The sequence below is a fragment of the Nycticebus coucang genome, chromosome 7, assembly GCF_027406575.1.
Source record: "Nycticebus coucang isolate mNycCou1 chromosome 7, mNycCou1.pri, whole genome shotgun sequence".
In the NCBI taxonomy this organism is placed as follows: domain Eukaryota; kingdom Metazoa; phylum Chordata; class Mammalia; order Primates; family Lorisidae; genus Nycticebus; species Nycticebus coucang.
In genome coordinates, this window is record NC_069786.1 from 83,790,591 (window position 1) to 83,812,273 (window position 21,683).

Here is a 21,683-nt window from a genome sequence, read left to right on the forward strand (position 1 = left end):
CATTTTATACCTTTGGAGATTATGTCCTTCTGTATCTTTAATATCTTAGATTTGACATTTTCTCTGTAATGAATATTGTCTATTTCAAAGACATTTGTTTTTGCTTCATACACGCATAGTTTTTTTTTTTTTTTTTGCTTTTAAATCCCAAAGCCAGTAAGAGTTTTGGATCAAATCTGAGGCTTAAGCAATGAAAAGGAGGCTTTTCTGTTTTACTGAGGCTTTTAATTTTTTTTTTTAAATTCAGAACCCTGTGTTCCTTTAAAATAAGGAGGCTTGTGTGTCTATATTTGAAATGTCCTGAAGATTAAACTGTTGAAACCCTTTGCACACAGCTGCTGTACAGGGTGCATGATAATCTGGTCCTTTCTCTGTGTAAGCTCCTTTGTTGTTCTCTTTTCTAAACTTTCAGCTCCCATTCCAATTAAAGAGGAAAATTGTGTTAGTACCCTGGGAGAACGACTTGAAAACTACTTTGTGGGTATTGTTTTATAATACTAAAAAGCAAAATTTTTAATTTAATTTCTGGTGCAATACATTTGTCTTCTATTTATGTAGGAAGTTTTGCTATTTCCTACTAGGATTGTCCAGTCAAAATTGTATTCTCCAGTCAAAATTTCCAGGTTAAATATTCTTATGAAAAAGAAGGAAAAGTACTAATTTCCAAAAGGAAAAGGAATCTTAAGATTTAGTTATTGTAATTATTACAGTAATTAAGTTATTTTCACTGGCAACTGTGGGATTAAGCTCAAAATTCTATATCCAGTACTGGGGATAGAGAGCTAGTTGTAATTTCTGGTGACCCCTGTCAAAATCTGACAGTTATCGTTCTCATCCCGGTGCTCAGACGCTTCTGATGTTCTCAATCCTCCTCTCTCTACTTCTCTCTCCCCTGCTCCTCCTCTTCCATCTTTTTCCCCAGCCTTCTCCCATTCAGCAAATACCCACATGCTCATGCTTACTAAGCTCTGGTAAGATTCAGGGCTGAGTGTGAGACCATATTGGTTGTGAAGAAGCCAAGTCTTGCAGAGAAAGAAACAAATACACGGAAAAGGAAAACACACAGTGGAATATGTCATGTGCCGTTCAGACCAGACAGTACAGAAGAAGAAATCCTATTTGCTTGGCATAAGGGCAAATTTATTTAAAAAGGGGGCATTTGACTTAAACTTTTAAGGGTAGATGAGGATTTTAATAGTTAGAGTTTTTTTTGAAAAAGAGCATTTCAGAAGGAAGAAATAATGATGTTATAGAGGGACATTGAATTGTTCCTGGATAGTTGACCAATGACCCATTTATGTGACAGTATAGAACTGAGTTCAGCAAACTTTTTCTAAGTGCCAGGGGTAGCTATTTTAGTCCTTGTAGGCCACATAGCCTCTGACACAATATGAGCTTTGTCATTGTAGCAAGACTGGCTGTAGGAAATAGGCGAATCAGGTAGAGGCGGGCCTGCAGGCTATAATATGCCAGTCCCTGGTATAAGAGTATGATCAGTGGGAAAAAAGCTGGAAAGGGAGGTGAGAGTCAGATCTCAGAGGATTTTGAATGTCAGCCCTAAAGAGTTAGGAATTAAATGGCATACTCTTTAATGGAAGCATGAAGGCTATATCTCTACTAAAGGTTTGAAATACCTAGACGTGTAAATTCCGAACCAGACTTTTTCTCTATCTCAAGGTATTTGTAGCTCTACACGAAGATGTCTTTGTGACGGAATATTTTGTGTGATGATGATGATAGAGAGCAGACTAGGCCTCTGAATGCCCTTAATAAAGCCTGATTTGGGTCATCAGGAGAATCTTGGCATCTTTTAGATTTTTAACATAAAGTTTCCACAGAAATGGATCAAAAAGTCCTGCCATGCAAAATAGGTGAGAAGGCTTGAGCAGGCCGTAGGGGATCAGAACTCAGAATGTTGACTTTTTCCTTGTTCAAAAAATGAGTGTGTGGACTGATTTCAAGTGGATATTAGATACACATATATGTTTTTAGACAGAATTTTTTTCTTTTTTTATTAAGTCACATATACATAGATCATGAATACATTTATGCCTTTGTGGGATTCAGTGTGTTGATTATTTGTGCAAATTGGAGTGCTTTCATCCTACTAATTAACATAGCTTTTACCTCATTTACTTAATCACAGTGTTAAGACATTTGTGTTCAGTACTTGATAGATTTGACTTGTACCCTTGCAATATGCTTCATGGGTGAGGTCCCACCATTAACCCTCCCTCTATCAAACCACCCCCCTCCCCTTCCCTTCATCCTGGGCCATCGTTGTGATTCATTTCTCATGTGAAAGTGTGATTATAAATTTGTTTTATAGTAGTACTGAGTACACTGGATTTTTTTTCCATTCCTGAGCTACTTTACTAAGAAGAATATTTTCCAGTTCCACCCATGTAAACATGAAAGAGGTAAAGTTTTCATCCTTTTTTAATGCTGCATAGTATTCCATGGTATACATACACTGTAATTTATTGATCCATTCGTGGGTTGATGGGCACTTGGGCTTCTTCCAAGACTTGGCAATTATGAACTGAGCTGCAGTGAACAATTTGGTCCATGTATCTTTGTTGCCAATTGATTTTTGGTCTTTTGGATATACACCTAGTTCATATTTTTTGATGGACCTTTTACATCCATCAGAATGTAAATTTTAATCCGTGTTAATTCTAAATTAATTTCTACTTACTGTTAGAAAGTTCTTTTGTCTTTTTCAAATTCCTTTTCTACCTTTATTGTAGTATCAGAAAATCTGCAGTGTTGTTTTTTCACATGTTGTTTCCTTTCAGATTATACTTCAAGGTAGGACTGTATTCTATTAGTGTTTGTACTCCCACCCTTCATTTTTTTTCCAGTTCCTAGTAGAATACAGAAACCTCAGTAAAGTGTGTTTGAATTTATTTCATTTAAATGTTATATGAAAAAGTTTGACCTGGTATCTGTTAATAAAAGCTTTCATTTTAGCATTGTACTCCTATAAAGGAAAAAAGCTCTAGGCTGGGTATGGGGGCTCACACCTGTAGTTCTTATTTTTTTTCCAGGGGCGCCCTACTCCTTGAGCTACAAGCACCGCCCTCACACCTGTAATTCTTGCACTTTGGGAGGTCAAAGTGGGAGGATCATTTGAGACCAGCCTGGGCAATATAGTGAGATCCCATCTCTCAAAAAATATAAATATAAATAAAAATTCCAGACATGGTGGAATCACCTATAATCCCAGCTACTTTAGAGGTTGAGACAGGCAGATAATTTGAACTCTGTGCCATTGCACTCCAGCCTGGGTGACAAGGTGAAACTCTGTGTCTTAAAAATAAAAAAAAAGTTATAATACATTAAATGAAATTACTGTAGAAGCTTGAAATATAATAGAAAAGGAGTAGGCAAATTTTTGTACTAGAGAAATCTGAAAATGAGATGGTTTCTCCATGTGCATAGTTGTAACTACATCATGGTAACAACATAATACGATGATGTCAGATTTTCTTGAAAAGAATTGTAATTGTAATTTTTTTTTCTTTTTATTATTAAATCATAGCTGTGTACATTAATGTGATCATGGTTCGCCATACACTGGTTTTATAGACCGTTTGACACATTTTCATCACACTGGTTAACATAGCCTTCCTGGCATTTTCTTAGTTATTGTGTTAAGACATTTATATTCTACATTTACTAAGTTTCACATGTACCCTTGTAAGATGCACGGCAGGAGTAATCCCACCAATCACCCTCCCTCTGCCCATCCTCCCCCCTCCCTCCACTCCCTCTTCCCCTTCTCTATATATGGAATTGTAATTTTATCAGCCCACCCACAACAAGATGTAGATGTCACACAAATATACAGTTAGCAGTGTTTTTTAAATCCTTTCTGGACTTTGAGTTACCTATCTATTCTATAGCAGAACTATTAAACAGTGTTGATTCTAATACGCTTTTTCTAGAACATTTATTTATACCTATTTATTATTCTTTGAATTTAAGTGATTCTTAGTACTTTAACAGTGCTTCTAATGATGTATTAAATAGTTAAGTCTTTTCCAGCAACCTCAGGATCTGGCTCATGGATATGTATTTTGTTTTTACTTGTTTCTGTCAACATTTAGATTATATGTTTTCTAAGGGTCTGCGGTTGAAATCGTTTGCTTTTGAACCATTTTTAAACCAATGCTGACATATTGAAAAGAAGATTATGTGGGCAAGACATAATGATTATTATTAAGTGACAAAGAAATAATATGTTCATGGAAAGCTGAAAAATACACTGGAGGAGGAGGTAGATTATGGAGACAAAAGCACCTCTGGTTGGAAGTCGTATATTTAATCATGGAATCTGCCCACTCTAAATGCCAAAGTATTTTCGTCCTGGTTGTATATTGGGTCTGACTGCTAGTGCCTCTTGGTTGATCAAACTGTTGACACCACAGAAGTCAGAAGCATCTTGTTTAGGTTTTTATTTGTTTAAATGGTGCTTTTGCAGTAGCTTGTGCAGGAGTGAGAGACAAACCAGGCTTGAGGACGGGAAAGAAAGGCTCAGAGACACAGTAAATGAGCATCTTCTTCTCAGTGCTGGTTGGGAGAGTGTCAGTAAATATGGTGAAAACCAAATCCCTAAAGCTTTTCAAAGAGAGAGTTTGTGGAGTAAGGAGCGTGGGACTTGGAGTCAGAGGAACTTGTCTATAAACCCTGGCTGTACCCTTATAGTTGTGCAGTTATAACCTTGATTTCCTTGCCATAAAATTGGAAAATGTCTTGCAGGTTTGTGTTAGAATAAAATCGGAAAACACAGGTAGAATTTCCAGCACTGGGCTGTCTATGTTTCTGTACCACACAAACTTGTATGTATATAAAACCTGTGATGATGATGCCAGCTTTCACTGAAAGGGTTAGGGAGGAAAACTTCAACATAGTTTATTAGGTTTTCCCAAGGTGAGCTAGGGAGGACCCTGATGATCATAACTCCATTATGCACTAAGTTCCTAAGTGATCTAAGATATAGGGGATTTCATCAGAAAGGGGAATTGTGATTTTGATAGTTGAGATTTAAGTTTTACAATTTGTTTTCTAAATATGATAAGTTGTATTTATTTTCTCATCAAATTTATATTAACATTTTTGTTACATGTGAAAAAATAAAAATCATCTATTCTGGGTTAGAAAATCTTGTAGAAAATATTTTACAAGTCAGGCTCAGGGGCTAGGGAACCAGCCACATACACCAGAGCTGGCGGGTTCAAACCCAGCCTGGGCCTGCCAAACAGTGACAACTACAACCAGAAAATAGCTGGGCATTGTGGTGGGTACCTGTAGTCCCAGCTACTTGGGAGGCTGAGGCAAGAGAATCACTTAAGCCTAAGAGTTGGAGGTTGTTGTGAGCTGTAATGCCACAGCACTCTACCCAGGGCAGCAGAGTGAGACTCTGGCTCAAAAAAAAAATTTTTTTTACAAATCAAACTTAGCTTCAGAATGTCAGAAGGTTTTCATGTGTCTTGTCTTGGCAACTATGCTTTTACAAAGATGAAACAGATGGAATATGCAGGGTTTTTGTGAATTTCATTTAAGATCCTGCCCCACATTGGGACTTGTCTGTAAATCCAAGGACTCTGAGAATTTCTGAAATTGATATTTGAAGCAAATGAATTAATAAAAATTCTCATTTCTGAGTATTCTGCTAAAGGAGTCATTGTAGGTACATTTAGTTTAAATAAGACTCATTACCCAATTTTAACAGGGAATGCTAATCCTCTTATCTTTTAGTTATGTTCAGTCTGTCTGTCATGTGGGTTATCATATTTTTGGTACTTAATATTATCCTTCCTTCCTTTACTTTCTATAAAAGATAGAGTGGCCTATTAAATAAAAAAGACTATATTTACATTTGTACCCTGTATCAAATCAACTCCAGCTACAAGAAATAAGGGAAGGATGATAATGTAGTTCACAGATGGAGGGGCTGCTGGAGGGGCTGCACAGCCGGGTTCTGGAAGGAGAGAGACCAGGGCAGTGCTGGAAGTTAGTGGTCGGATCTCACAGACTTTCTTTCCAAGATAATTCAGCTCCAGCAACCATTAGCTTCTGTGTGTCTTTATTCACATTTTGAAGTCCTGGTAGAATCTGCCTATATTCGTCAGTGCTTTATACCAATGGCTCAATCAATAATAAATTTTGACTAGGGGATTAGGGGCTGGGCGGTTAGGAGGATTCTTTTGAATTGAGCAGCAGCTCCTTATTCTCTGTACACACAGTTTTTTTTTGTGCTTGACGGACCTATTCAAGAACGTTTGGTTTAGAAGCCCATCATGTCATACACATTACAATCTTTTGTTTTTTTACCCAAGAGATATATTTCCCATTTGAATCTGAGGACATGGTTTGGCATGAATGTATGTATGTGTAGCCCAGGGACACTTTTATTTTTTCTTTTTAATTGACGTTAAATGAGAATTTAAGTTCTCAATGATAATTGCAATCATATATCATTAATACTTGAATTAATTTTAGAAGTATGACCCCAAGACCCCTGTTATATGATGCAAAGATGGTTTGGGAGTCATCATGGTGCACTTAAGTGCTGACACAGCCTCTTACCATCTGTGAGACCTGGAGCAGTTTGCATGACCTGCCTGAACCTCACTTCCTCCTTGGTAAAATGGACTTGATACTATATATTTTACAAAGGTATATTGAGATTTTTGTGATATACACATACAAGGCTTGGCACCAGGCACTTATGTTTATTCCCGACCATTTTACTTATTTTAAAGTAACAGTGATGGACTGGATTTATGACATGAAGGGAAAAAGTTGAATTGTTTGAGGAACAGTTGGAGTTAAGGCTGAAGACTTAATTAAATTTTACTACTGGAAGTTCCTCAGTTTATCTCTTTAAAGTAATGATAGCAATGACTTCTCACAAATAATTTGACCTTCTACAAGACTTACGCATTTTTAGGTATAGAAAAACTTCAGTTAATGTATATTTTGTCTTGGAATCTCTTCCAAGTTGAATACGTGTCATACAGTTGAAATGTATGATTTGTTGTTCAAGAGGTTAATAGTTTAAAACTAACTAGTGGAACCTCATCTTCAGGTGTGATAGAATAGAATCCTCTCTTTTCTTTCCATTTCTCTATCAATTCCTCCCATCTCCATACTTTAAAATGGGACTATCATTACTTTTAAGAATATGTTCAGGTGGGGTGGCACCTGTGGCTCAAGGAGTAGGGTGCCGGTCCCATATGCTGGAGGTGGCGAGTTCAAACCCAGCCCTGGCCAAAAACCAAAGAAAAAAAAAAAAAAAGAATATGTTCAGGTGGATGTATTTCCAATGGTTTATGAGCATAATATTTGAGGAGAGATAGTTCCAAGTTTCTGTCTTGTTCCTCCCTCCCCATTTACTGTGGATTAACCATGATAATTTTCATGGCTCTAACTTTCAGTTACCAATATGTGTAAAATGAAGAAAACAATAGTATTTCTCCCATGAGGGCTTTTTTTTTTTATTAAATCATAACTGTATACATTGATATGATCATGGGGCATCATACACTCGCTTCATAAACCATTTGACACATTTTTATCACAGTGGTTAACATAGCCTTTCTGGCGTTATCTCAGTTACTGTGCCAAAACATTTACATTCTACATTTACCAAGTTTCGCAAATACCCCTGTAAGATGCACAGGGCTTTTTGAAGAGTAAGTGGAATAATGCTTGTAAAAATGAACACAATGCCTGGCTCATTAACCCTCAACACATTTTATTTCATATCATGGTTAAAATTTTTTTTTTTATCATATATAAAGAAGAAATATAGTGAAAAGACACTTGTGTCTGAATCTACACAGAGTGTAGTGTTTGTTTAACATTTAACCTCATTTTTGTATTTTTGAAAGGATCAGAGCTATGCTTTTTCTCTAGCCTGGTAGATTGTGCTTTCCCCAGGATTGGGCGATTATTATGCTGGTTCTGTTTGTGTTTAAAGTGTCTTTGTTATGAGCCAAAAGTAACTTATGGTCCAGTTTAACAAAGTTATAACTGACAAGGCCTAATGACAATTTGGTAGCAATGTTGAGAGACTTTTTTATCTGACGTGCTATTCTTGGTAAAAATTATCTTGAGTAATAATGGGTTGGTTTATGCAAATGAATAGCAGTGCAATCAATGCTTATGAGGTATTTCTTATCACCGTGTACTCTAATGTTTGTGGAGTCATCTCTAATTATGGAGTAATAATTTTTACTATTAATCATCATTTAACAGTCAAGCCTGTAATGAGCATATTACTTGCATTATTTCATTACCTTAGAGTAGTTGCTATTGTCCTGATTTTACAAATGAGCAAACAGACTTTGAAAGATAATTTACTGAAGGTCATATATCTAGGGAATTACAAAGGTGGACCTTGAAAGAATGCAGAGCCCATTTGCAGGGGAAGAGAAAGTATCTTTGGCAAAGATGTGGTATATGCTTGCAAAGGCATTTTCAGGGTGGTACAAATTCTACACTTAATCTTAGCCAAAAGGCTGAGAAGTGATGGTGGTACAAGTTGTTTTTTAAGTGGACATTATCTCATGTAAATCCATGAATGTATGTCAAGATTTACTCTTGAAAAGTAGGGACAGAGAGCTTTAAGTAGAAATTGGCTTTAGTTCTTGTTTTTATTAATTTATGTTAGTTTCTTATATAATCAATGGACATTGCTTTTCAATATTTTAGAGAAAGATTCTTGGTATTTGGAACTGAAAAACATCCTCTTCTTTCTAGACAATAGAACAAAATACTGAGCCATGCACTAATGGCATTTCATTCTAAAAACTTTGACTACATTTGGAATTAGTATTAAATCTTCCTGACTTGAAAGCATTAGAATTAGTGAGACAAAGTTAAAGAGTATTTTTTTAAAGAGAGAACCTGTGTCTTTCTGCTTTTCACTGCTTTTCTTTCTTCTTTTAATTGCTAGAAAAAGATGGAGTAATAACATCATGCCTTATTAATAATAAATATGTGTCACTTAATGAGAGAGATACATTCTGGGAAATCCGTCATTAGGTGATTACTCTGTTGTGCAAACATCACAGAATGTCCTTACACAACCGAGATGATACAGGCTACTACGCACCCAGTCTACATGGCATAGCTGATCGCTTCTAAGCTACAAACCTGTGAAAAACGTTACTGTACTAAATACTGTAGGCAGTTGTAACACAGTGGTAAGTATTTGCATATCTAAATGTATCTTAACATGGAAAAGATGCAGCAAAAATATGATATAAAAAATTAAAAAGAAAGAGGTATATCTGTATAGGGCACTTACCGTGGGTGGAGCTTGAAGGAGACTACAAACTGCTCTGGGTGAGTTAGTGGGTGAGTGGTAGGCAAGTAATGTGAAGGGAACGTTCATTATTGTCTGTTAACCTAGATGTAATAAACACTGTACTGTGCACAGAGGATACACTTTTTTCGTTCAGTAATTAATCTTAGCTTACTATAATTTTTTTACTTTATAAGCTTTTAACTTTTTAAAAACTTTTTGATTCTTTTGTAATAACACAGTTAAAACACATTGTACAGCTGTACAAAATATTTTCTTTATACCCTTATTTGATAAGCTTTTTCTATTTTAGAAATTTTTAATTTTTTTACTTTTATGTTATAAACTGAGATACAAACATACACATTAGCTTAGGTCAGAATCATAAATATGACTGATTTCCATCTCCACATCTTGTCCACTGGAAGATCTTTCAGGGCAATAACACGTACGGGACTATCTCCCACTATCACAGTGCCTTTTCCCAGAATACCTCCTGAAGGCCCTACCTAGGGCTGTTTTACAGTTAACTTTGTTTTTATAAGTAGAAAGACTATACTTTAAAATTATGATAGAAAATATAGTATAGTAAATACATAAACCAGTGACACAGCCATTTATTATCAATTATTTTGTGTGGTACATAATTATATTTTTATACAACCTACAGAACAGTAGGCTTATTTATGCCAGCATCACCATAAATGTATTAGTAATGCATTGTACTGCTTTATGTCATGACATATTATGATAGCTTTGATACCACTAAGTAACGGGAATATATGTGTATGTATGTGTGTGTGTATATATATATATTTTTTTTTTTTTTTTGAGAAAGAGTCTCACTGTGCCATCCTTGGTAGAGTGCTGTGGTGTCACAGCTCACAGCTACCTGAAACTCTTGGGCTTAAGCTATTCTCTTGCCTTAGCCTCCCAAGTAGCTCTTACTACAGGCACCCACCACAATGCCTGGCTATTTTTTGGTTGCAGTTGTCATTGTTGTTTGGCAGGCCTGGGCTGGGTTTGAACCCACCAGCCCCAGTGTATATGGCCAGCACCGTAACCACTGAGTTATAGGCGCCAAGCCAACAGGAGTATTTTTTAAAAGGCAGAATCTTGCTCTGTGACCCAGGCTAATGTATAGTAGCACTGTCATAACTCACTGTAACTTTGGACTCCTGGCTTCAACCAGTCCTCACGCCTTGGCCTTTCAAGTGCTGGGCTCATAGGCATGAACCACTACACCTGGCCTCCATTATATTCTTGTGGAATCACTGTCATATACAGTCCTTTGTTGACTAAAAAGTCATTATGTTGTGCTTGACTATATTCAAGTTTATTTAGTTCTAGGAAGAATAATGAATTAGTTGGAATGTTTTTACCTCTTTTTTCATCCATCCATAAATATGCATTTGCTAAATGTAACAACAGTTTTATACTGCTACTCAGACATGTCGAATGACGTTTCAAGTATAGTGACTTATCAGTCCAGGACATAACACGCTGCACTTTCTCTGCCCTTTTCTTTTCCAGTGTCTGTCTTTACGCTGAAAGTCCAGGTGAATGACATCATTAGTCGTCAGTACTTGAGTCAAGCAGTGGTAGAAGTGTTTATAAACTACACGAAGACAAATTCCACGGTAACTAAAAGCAATGGTGCAGTGTTGATAAAAGTACCCTATAAATTAGGACTCAGCTTAACTATTATCGCTTACAAAGATGGCTACGTGCTGACCCCTCTGCCGTGGAAGACCGGAAGAATGCCAAGTAAGCATTTAAACAGTGTTTTGTATTCACTAAATATAAATGTTTTTTTCCTCTGTTTGGGAAATATCTTATCTGGAATATATTAAGCTGGAAATGAGAGTGCCTATAAGTGAAGTCAACATAGGAATGTTAGAAGGGGGTGCCAATTTAAAGAGAACATTGTCTTAGCCTGTTCGGAGTGCTATGGCAAAATAACCATAAATCAGGTGTCTTATAAACAACAGAAATTTTTTACATTTCTAGAGTGTGTAAAGTCCAAGATCAAGGTGCCAGCAGATTTAGTGTTGGGTGTAGGCTTACTTTTTGGTTTAGAGATGATTTTTGTGTCTCATTTTGTGTCATTTTTTGGTAGAATGGAGCCTGTTTTATAAAGAGCCCATTTACAGGGCCTCTGCCTTCTTAATGTAATCACCTTGAAGGAATTCTGAACAAGGGCTCTGCTCTGTACAGAGCTTATCTGCTGGTGGCGATGGTAGGATTTGCATGCCCAAAGGGCTAGTGAGAAGTAGGGTAGGCCACATAAAGTGGGGCCAGATGATAAACGTGTGTTCTCAGAAGCATGAAACAAACAGGTTAGATTTATGTTCTAGAACTGGATTTACTGAAAAGTGTAAAGTGAATAGCACAGCAGCAGGGGTAGATGGATTCAGGGAGCCTGGCTAAGGAGCTGTGGCAGTGAGTGCTCTTGGTGTACTGTAACAGAAGCCTAAAATGAGAGGGAATGGAAAGGTAGGGTGAGTGTAGGAGACACGGGAACAAAGGATTGGTCTGACTCAGAATCACTGACAGGCTATTGGGAAGGATGTTCTAGGAAACACCGTACAAGTCTGACTGATTGGAAGGGTGATACATTAGGTAATTAGTCTCTCTCTTTTTTTATTATGGTGGTTCTCGTTTTCAGATTCTAAATGTTTTATTTGGTTTTATATTGAAAACACTTGAATTCTTGAACAATTATTTAAATCTAGAATGAGAAATAAAATGGAAAATGAATTAATGTAATGAGTGACATGAATAAAACTTTAGTAATGTCATAACTAGAAAATCACAACAGGGATATGTTTGAAGTGAATTCATTGTTTAAATGATTTAATTTTTTCAAAAGACAGCGAAATTAAGCACACCTATCCATTCAATAAACAAAAAAGTAATGAAATAAGAAATCAAGTAAAATGAGAAAAAGAAAATAATAAAGAAAAGTGGTTTGGCATATATTGGAAAATATACAGAATAGGTAATTGATAAAATGCTAGCCTTTGAAATCAAAAGCAAGTTATCCCTCACACTCTGGTAAGTTGTACACACCTGAAGGAAACAACACAAAAGAAGAGAAATGAAAGTTTTAAAGAAGTCGTGAAAGAAGTCTATATCAAATTTGATGGCAGTGATCTTAAAAATTTTAATGAAATGAGCAATTTTCTGATAAATGATAATATTGGTACCCAATGATGTAGACCAGTAACTACTGGATAGAATGTTCTAGGTGCAAATAACCAGATTCAAAGATTATCTGAAAAGTACTACACATCATTTTACAAAACTAGAAAGTCTTGATCTTAAGACTTAACAAAAGTAATATAAATTTTAAATGTTCTTTCTCTCCCATACACACACACACACACACACACACACACACACACACGTGTGTGTGCCTTTATGGACCAATCTTACCTATAACCCTAAGTACAAAAATCTTTTTTTCTTCTTCATTTTTCTGAGACAGTGTCACTTTGTCGACCTGGGTAGAGTGCCGCGGTGTCATAGCTCACAGCAACCTCAAACTCTTGGGCTCAAATGATTCTCTTTCCTCAGCCTTCTACTTATAGGCTCCTGCCACAACACCTGGCTAAGTTTTCAATTTTTTTAGTGGAGGCACGGTCTTACTCTTGCTTGGGCTGATCTCAAACTCCTAAACTCAAGCAATCCACCCACCTCCCAGAGTGCTAGAATTATAGGCGTGAGCCACCACACCTGACCTAAGTACAAAAATCTTAAAACATAACAGTAAAAAGAATCTCATCATTATTTAAATATAGCATTCTTTCAAGACAAAGTGGAATTTTTTTCTTCTTTACAGGGTTGTAATGTATCAAATATGTGTCAAACTCTACATATCATATTAATAGAACAAATTACAACTACTATGTGGTAATACATAGCTGTCTGAAAGGCACTTTATAAATTTACTGTCCGTGCCTAAGCAAAAGCTCTTTAAAAACCAGCTCAGCAAAGATATCCCTAAGGTTAACATGGTAAATGTTACACAATCATATGTAACTATAAAATATTAGAGTTGGTCCTACTAAGTTAAGAAATAGAACACAGGTGTCCATGTTATTTTACATTGTAGTAGTTCTTATCACAGAAAAAAAGATAGTAATAGACAAAAAAACGGACAGCTATTAGAAAGGAAGATCAAACTCTTATCATTTCTCAGTGTGCTCATATCCCTAGAAAACTACAATAATAGTGAAATGGAAACATAGTAAATTTATAATTTTAGCACAGTGATTGAGTAAAAAATACGTGCCATTAAAATGTTATGAAAGTTTTCATTGAGAGACAGAAATGCTTATGTTATTAAGTGAAAAGAGCAGGGTAAAAAATTCTCTCTACCAATAACATACTAGCTTTTTAAAAGAATCACAGGAAAAATCAATGAAGAGCTGTACTAAAATATTTTAGTGGTTATCTCTGTGGTGGTTTTGCAGTGTCCGTCATTTTCTTCTTATTCTTTTCAGTATTCTTCAACTTTTTCAAAAAAGTTGGTATTACATTCCTCTTATGGTAAGAAACATTTTTAAGTGAAAAGAAGTCTGAATGCTAGTTTTGCTGAGGTTCTGAAAGGTTCTCCTCAGGTTGAAAAGCCTTTGAAAAGCTGTCAGGGCTGCCCCTCTTAAGCTACCTGTGACTGAGAAAGTATCCAAATATGTGATAATGCTCTACTTCTTACCACCTTAGGTCCTAGCTGCGACCCCACCACCTCCTCTACAGTTTACTAAGTCTGTTAGTCTAAATGTTAACTTATTCAGAAGCTGAAATTAGGCTTGCATTTCATAATTCTCTTTTTTTTTCTGTGCAAGGAAAAAATGCGTATCTTATTTTCCTGCCAACCATCTTTGATACTTTTTGTACTTTATCCTTTTTAAAGCTCTTTGCAGTATCTGAAAATATTGAAAAATATTTTCACGCAAATAGGTTTGTCTTCTTTTAAGAGGTTTGAGGATGTTACGTCTATTAATTTTAAATACGTATGCAGCATAGGAAGAGAGATATTAAATGAGAGCTTGTGCTTTGAATAACACCTCCTTTGCTTTCGCAAGATCAGTAAGTTTGGTTGCTTTGTTCTTGCTTATAAAATACTCTTTTGCTCCAGCTTGTTGCTCCAAATCTTGAAATAATTTGTCTCTCAGGTGATCTGTACTTACTCATCCCACCAGTTATTTCGGCTGCCTACTTTTTTAGGCAGATTCACTCCATCCTGTGTTACTACTAAAGGTTGCTTGTGAATCATTTTGTGCATTAAACTATTTTATGCCAACTGAGAGTCCTTTTGGCAAACCATACCATGTGCAGAAAAGCACTGTGCTCTTACGTGGGAGTTAAAAACAAAGAGTGGATGTAGGCTGTATCTAGAAAACCTTGAATCATGGATTCAAGAAAAAAATGTTTTAAGTCTTAAAAAGAAAGTAATAACAGTTACGTGGAATAGCATAGTGTTATTCAAACCTTTCACTTGATCATTTATATCTGGAGTTAGATATAAAACATCATTAGTCACCTTGGTACAGACTACTATATGAAATAGAAAAGATTAGTGAAAAAAAGTGATGCCCAGTGTTTTCTTCTCGCTTAGTTATGATTTATTTTCCTCCATCATATTTTATATTCATTCTTCCTTTGTTTTGAATTGTTCTTTCCATCAAGCAGTTTGTTCTCCCCCCGCCCCCACTTTTTAGGACTTACTATTGCAGAGCTATATTTGTCCCAGTTTTATTTCCCACATTAAATAAAATATTTAATTATGCTCTATTTCACAGTATATTCGTCAGTTACACTTTCACTGTTGCCACAAAGCCAAGCAAATATATGGCTATTTGAAGACACTGTTTTAATTACTGGAAAATTAGCTGGTAAGTACAATACTTCTTACTTAGTAAGTAAACACTTAAAGTTATTATTACATAACTGTACTTCAGTAACGAATCCATGTTAATTACAACTTGGGAAAAATTTTTTTTTTTTTTTTTTGTAGAGACAGAGTCTCACTTTATGGCCCTTGGTACAGTGCTGTGGCCTCATACAGCTCACAGCAACCTCCAACTCCTGGGCTTAAGCGATTCTCTTGCCTCAGCCTCCCGAGTAGCTGGGACTACAGGCATACAACTTGGGAAAAATTTAAATTGATCAGAGATTAGTACTGTTAACTATTCTGTATTTTACTATCAAACTAATAGTGTGGGTTTTTTTTTTTTGTAGCTATTTTTATATTTTTCTTTACTATTTTAGCCTCCCAAATAAGAATATTTGACTTTTGGAATTACCTGTCTTGGAAGAAGCCTCTGTCCTTTCTAAGTCATTCATCTTACTGGGCTTCAGTGGTGGGTGAAATTGGAAAAATTGCAGAGCGCAGGTGGCTCAGACCTCTGGGACTCCTAATTTGCAGACTGACTCCATTTCTGCCTCCTTTTTGATCTTGCTGCCTGTGTGGGGAGACCCCGGAGTAGGCAGACATGATTTGCTTCACTTGCATATCCCAAGGGGAAGAGTATAGAAAACCTGTTGATTCAAGTTGTGTCCTCCAATTCTGCTTTACCAACTGCAGATATGGTAGTTCCATCCTTAGCTCACCTCCCCACACCTGTTAATTGGTACTTAGAAGGAACCTCAGAATTCTGTGATTTTTACTGTGTAATTATGTGACACTTCTGTAAATGACAACAATTTGGCTGGATGCAGTGGCTCACCCCTGTAATCCTAGCCCTCTTAGAGGCCAAGGACAGAGGATCCCTTGAGATAAGTCATTCAAGACCAGCCTGAGCAAGGGCAAGACCTGGTCTCTACAAAAAATAGAAAAATTACCTGGCCACTGTGGCAGGCGGGTGCCTGTAGTCCCAGGTACTTGGGAGAGTGAGGCAGGAGGATCACTTGAACCCAGGAGTTTCAGGTTGCTCTGAGCTAGGTTGATGACATGGCATTCTAGCCTGGGCAACAGAGTGAGACTCTCTGCCTCAAAAATAAAAGATAATTTGGGGCAGCACCTGTGGCTCAACAGAGTAGGGCACCGGCTACATATGCTGGAGGTGGCGGGTTCAAACCCAGCCCCGGCCAAAAAAAAAAAGATAATTTGCTTTTTCACTTTGTGCTGGTAAATTAAGGTTTAGGTTTAAAGAATAATGAGGATGACTGGTAAAGTGAGAAAGTTCTCAAAGTAGAGTCCAGTAAGAGAGTTATGGTGAAGAGAACAGTTTGTGAAAGTTCTTTTCCTTTTTAGATGCTGTGTTACTTATTCCTAACTTATTAAACCAGAAAACCTAATACTGTTTATTGGGAAAAAATTAAACTAGGGCTTGATTAATTTTGTAATAATTTACTGAGTGAGGCTGTAGAATCTTTAGCGCCTGAAATGCCAAAACATTTGGCAGAATTTTGAGGCACTGATTTTCCTGGTAAATGGAGATTTGGCAAATAGCTTCTTCCTTCTTTCCAAATCATACCTCTCAGTGGGCATCAGTGTATGTGAAGTTGTGTGTGAAAGGGTAGAAAGTAAATAGGAACCACATGTCTGCAGAGAGAAGCTGTGTTTCACACTGCTGGGGCCTTAATGTAAATGGGTTCTCTACATACATCTTCAGGGTTTTGACACATCCCTACTCTTTGCTGGACCTTCCAAACCCCATTAGAAGTTGAGTTTCTGCTGGTGTATATGAAATGGATCAGTGTGAGACTGTCCTATACTACTCCTTTGCCACTGTCCCAAGTAATGGTGGGTGCTCATTTGTATGGACAGTTACTGGCCGTCCCTTGGTAGGTCTCCTTGAAAACACTGAGAAACCCCTTAAATTCTCAGGTCATTTCTTTCTACCACCTCATTTCCCTAAGATATAACTGATTTATAAGGCAAAACAAGGAAGGATGGATGATTCTGATGTCCAATCTTTTTTAGAAGATATATATCCTCACTTCTTGTCTGGGCCTAGTGACTCATGCCTGTAACTCTCACACTTTGGGAGGCCAAGACAGGAGGATCACTTGAGGCCAGGAGGTTGAAGCCAGCTTGAGCAACATAGTGAGACCTTGTTTTTACAAAAACCAGAAAAATTATCTGTGTGTGGTGGTGTATGCCTGTAGTCCCAGCCACTTGAGAGGCTGAGGCAGGCGGATTAAGCCCAGAACAGTGTTATTCAACCTTGTTTTTAATCTCATGGCACACTTGAACCTATGGACTTCCACGGCACACTTAAATTATATTGATTAAAAAAAAAAAAAGTAAAAAAAAAATAAAAAAGAATATACTTACTTTGAACTTCTTTTGTAAATAATTCAGTTAATGATCTCTAAAAATTTTCTCAGCATATCATTTGAAAAATCACTGGTGCAGGAGTGTGAGGTCACAGTGAGCTACGATAATGCCTCTCCTTTCTAACCTGGGCAACACAGACAGATCCTGTCTCCAAAAATGTGTCTCCCTTCTTAACCTCCATAAGATACTTTATCAGGAAGGTGTTCAGTTTGTACAATGAAAATGTGTTAGGCCTGTGTATGAATGAAAATATAAGAGGAGGAGAAATTGGAAACTTTAGGAATGTACAAAACCTTATAGAAGCTCAGCTAGATACTTCACTTAGTGTGTGTGTTTTCAGTTGAAAGAAATTTGTATCTTCAACATAATTAAGCCACATTTTAAAAGACTGAGTTGTACCTGCAAGTGATGAGAAGGCATCAGATTACATTCTTGAACAATTTAACCAAACAAGAATATATTTTAATTGTGTTGTTTTTCTTAACTGTTTTTTAGGTATTATTATTTTAGCTTCACACATAAAAAATAAACTCAATATTTTCTTGTTATTTTTTCAGTTATTGTCATGCACCTCTTTAAAATTTGATACTTTTTTCATTCTAATAATTTAACTGATTACTTTTGTCTTTATTAGTTATCTTACTAAAATCCAAATCAAAAGCTGACGTTTGTGATAATTTTTAGTTTTAAGGACTTATGTGTTGATCTTTGAATTGTTAAAGAAAATGCCTTGATTGCAGAAATTTTATTTATTTTTATTTTTTATTTTTTTGACAGGCAAAATATACCTCAGTGAAGTAGTTTATATTTACGGTTTTAAAAATTGGTTTCATTCTAGTTTTTCTCTCACTTGGCAATATTAGAAGATAGACAATTTCTCTCACTTGACAATATTAGAAGATGAAGCTACTGAGATAATATTTATAAGTTGAGTGCCTTGTATTTGGAAGACTTTGAATGCATGATTAATTATCTAACAGAGAAACGTACCTACTTAAGTATGTGGCTAAATGTCAAGGACACTTTCTGTTGCAAGTGGCTGAAAACCCAATCCTAAACTACCTAAGGCCCAAAGGAAGCATTTATTTATTTCTCAAATAATTGATAAGTCTATATAGTAGGACCAACTTTAGATAGATAATGGCTTGGTCGTGACTTTAGTAGAAATAATTGAAAACTGGTTTTATCAACTCTGCACTCGATTTTCAAATGAGCTTCCATTTTTGGTCACAAGGTGGTTATTGCAACTCCCAGATGTAACCTGCTCACATAAAATCCAGCAAGGGGGTGGAGGAGAGGGGAAGCAAGCCTTCCCCCAGTGAAGTCCAAGCAAAGCTCACAGTGCATCTCATTAACTGTGCTTGGGATAAGGCCTGTCAATGAGCAGCTCACGTGGCTAAGTGAATAATGAGGTACTTTTAATTGGTTTAAGCCTGTTCTGGTATGTACCATCAACACTACTAGTGTTACAGAAATGAGACTCCAAATGAACCACATGGGATAAAAACAGTCATTGTGGTGTTTTGTAGAGTGAAACCCAAAAATGGGTGAGGAAATTCTGGGTAGCATAATCAAGTAATACAAGTGTGCCTTGTGTAACCTAAGGAAAGGGACATTTCTTCCTTAGTTCTGAATTTAAAATGATTACATGAGATGTTACTGATGTTTGGAAATTAATTACAACTGCTTCTTTTAAACTAAAATGTTCCAAAGATTCTATGCTTAATGGGCATTTTTCTATTTGTTAACGAGGTTTCCTTTTTCCAGATGCCAAATCTCAACCAAGTGTTCAGTTTTCAAAAGCCTTAATTAAACTTCCTGACAACCATCACATTAGCAACGTTACTGGCTATCTTACAGTTCTACAACAATTTTTGAAAGTGGACAATTTTCTGTATACAACTGGAATTACTCTCAATAAACCAGGTATTATCTAACTTCTGCATAATGTAACCATTTTTATAAAAATTGCATAAATCTTTCAAATATTTATGAGCTATTAAATATTTGATATCTACTACATAAGCTGCAGAGAATACATGAAACTTCTGAAGCAAATCTAGTTGTTAAAATGTTTCTAAGAAATTCCCTTTTATACAATGAAAAAAAGGTTATAACTACTTGGCATAAATTATTTCAAATTAATTGAAACTTCCATTAATTTTTTTAAAAAAAGCAAGTAAACTTTGGATCTTAAACAAAGTATAGTAAATAATTATTGTGTAACTGTACAAATTAAAACTACTGGGCGGCACCTGTGGCTCAGTGGGTAAGGCGCTGGCCCCATATACTGAGGGTGGCAGGTTCAAACCCAGTCCCCACCAAACTGCAACAAAAAAATAGCCGGGTATTGTGGCGGGTGCCTGTAGTCCCAGCTACTCAGGAGGCTGAGGCAAAAGAATCGCATAAGCCCAGGAATTGGAGGTTGCTGTGAGCTCTGACGCTATGGCACTCTACCTAGGGCAATAAAGTGAGACTCTTGTCTCTAAAAAAAAAAAAAAAAAAATACTTTTAAAAATCAAAATTTGATTTAAATTTTATACATGTCTTTTCATAATTTTATGTTCATTATATTAATTAATATCAAACTCATAGAAGTTCAGTGCTTGAGATATAAAGAAGTTAAAGTTTATAGATTGGGGTAAGCTTTTTTTTTTGATATATATTTGTTATTCTCTATGAGAAAAATACAGACCCTGAAAATACAGTAAACTCACTGTAAGTTGAGCACCCAGGGGACTGTAATGAAGTGGTCGACATAAGGGAACCAGGCCTACTGTACTGACAGGTCCAGGTGGTGCATGCCAGGCCATGAAAATTAGGTCAATTTGAGGTGTGGTCAATGTAGGGAGGTGATCAACTATGGAGGTTCCACTCTCTATGTATTCCAGAGTTAACAGCTCTAATATACTTACAAAGCTGTCATGAGATAAAAGTTAAGAGAATAATAGAATTGTACATTTATTTTAAAATATATTAATGAATAACCCCCCCTTAAATAGACTCTATATTCCTTCTGTATATCACACTTCTTCCACCCCTTTTACCATTTGTTGTACCATAAGGAATTTTACTATTTTAAAATCACCTCAGACAATCTGTAATTTTGATGGCTTCAGTTGTGTCAAATTTTTGGTTCCTTCCTTCTTAGGAGCAGCCAGAAATGAGAGTAATAAGGGCAAGTAAGTATTTTGGTTAGATAAGGTTTTTGGCGTGTGTGTGTGTATGCATTTTAAATCTTCTGCAGCTAATGCTACGGGTGCGTAGCCAGATGACCTCCACTCTTCCTTAACAAACCTGTGTTTCTCTACTTACACATCTGTGCCTGCCTGAGGGCATTCCCTAGTCCTGAAGCAGGCATGGCCTTCACTTGGGGCAAGGTAAAACCAATGACCCGTAAGAATTGGTCTGGCTGGGACAGCTCTGAGCCAGCTCTGTCCGCAGTGGGCCTGAGCTGGAGCTGCCACAGGGATGACCTGCTTAATGATACACCCTTTGCGTCATCTTCCTTCCTTCTTCTGTATTTTGCTTCCACTCCTTAGTGGGAGGTGCTTTTTGGGATTACGTCCCAGATAAACTACTTGCACACAAGTCTGATTCCTGAGGAAGCTAATATAAGACACCTGCCAAAATTTTCCAGATGTCAGTTGTAGGATGTGCAAAGTAAAAGCGTTTACAAGAATGGTATCAGTTCCCACTCTCACAGATGAGGCTCGTGTTGTGCTGGAGGGTGTTCAGCGACGAGACTCATCAGATTCACTGGGACGGAGTCCTGGTGAGCTCTGCCCTTCAGCTTTCCTCACTACCTGCCTGAGGTTATTTATTAAATGTTTTGATTATCCTGAGAATGCTGTATCATTACGAAAGTTATGCAGGAGTGCTGCCAAATGCGAATATTCTTCTCCACTCTGTCCACTGTGGTAGCTGCTAGCTACATATGGCTACCTGCTTCTTTGAATGTGGCACTGAGGAGCTTAATTTAATTTAAATAGCCGCATGCAGCTGGTGACCAGTCTGTCGAACTGCACAGTTCTGGCGTTCTGTGAGTGTAAAAGTGTTCTTTATGGAGTTCTA

At 36.6% G+C, this 21,683-nt stretch overlaps 1 protein-coding gene across 1 annotated transcript in view; it reads left to right on the forward strand.

The window, feature by feature from the left end:
• The window catches only part of FAM171B (family with sequence similarity 171 member B), a 73,716-nt gene that overhangs the window by 37,199 nt on the left and 14,834 nt on the right, over positions 1–21,683 (forward strand). The window contains exons 2-4 of the mRNA XM_053598132.1: positions 10,853–11,086; positions 15,127–15,219; positions 19,377–19,535. Of these exons, the coding sequence (XP_053454107.1) occupies positions 10,853–11,086; positions 15,127–15,219; positions 19,377–19,535 (486 nt within the window). The remainder of the gene's footprint in view (positions 1–10,852; positions 11,087–15,126; positions 15,220–19,376; positions 19,536–21,683) is intronic.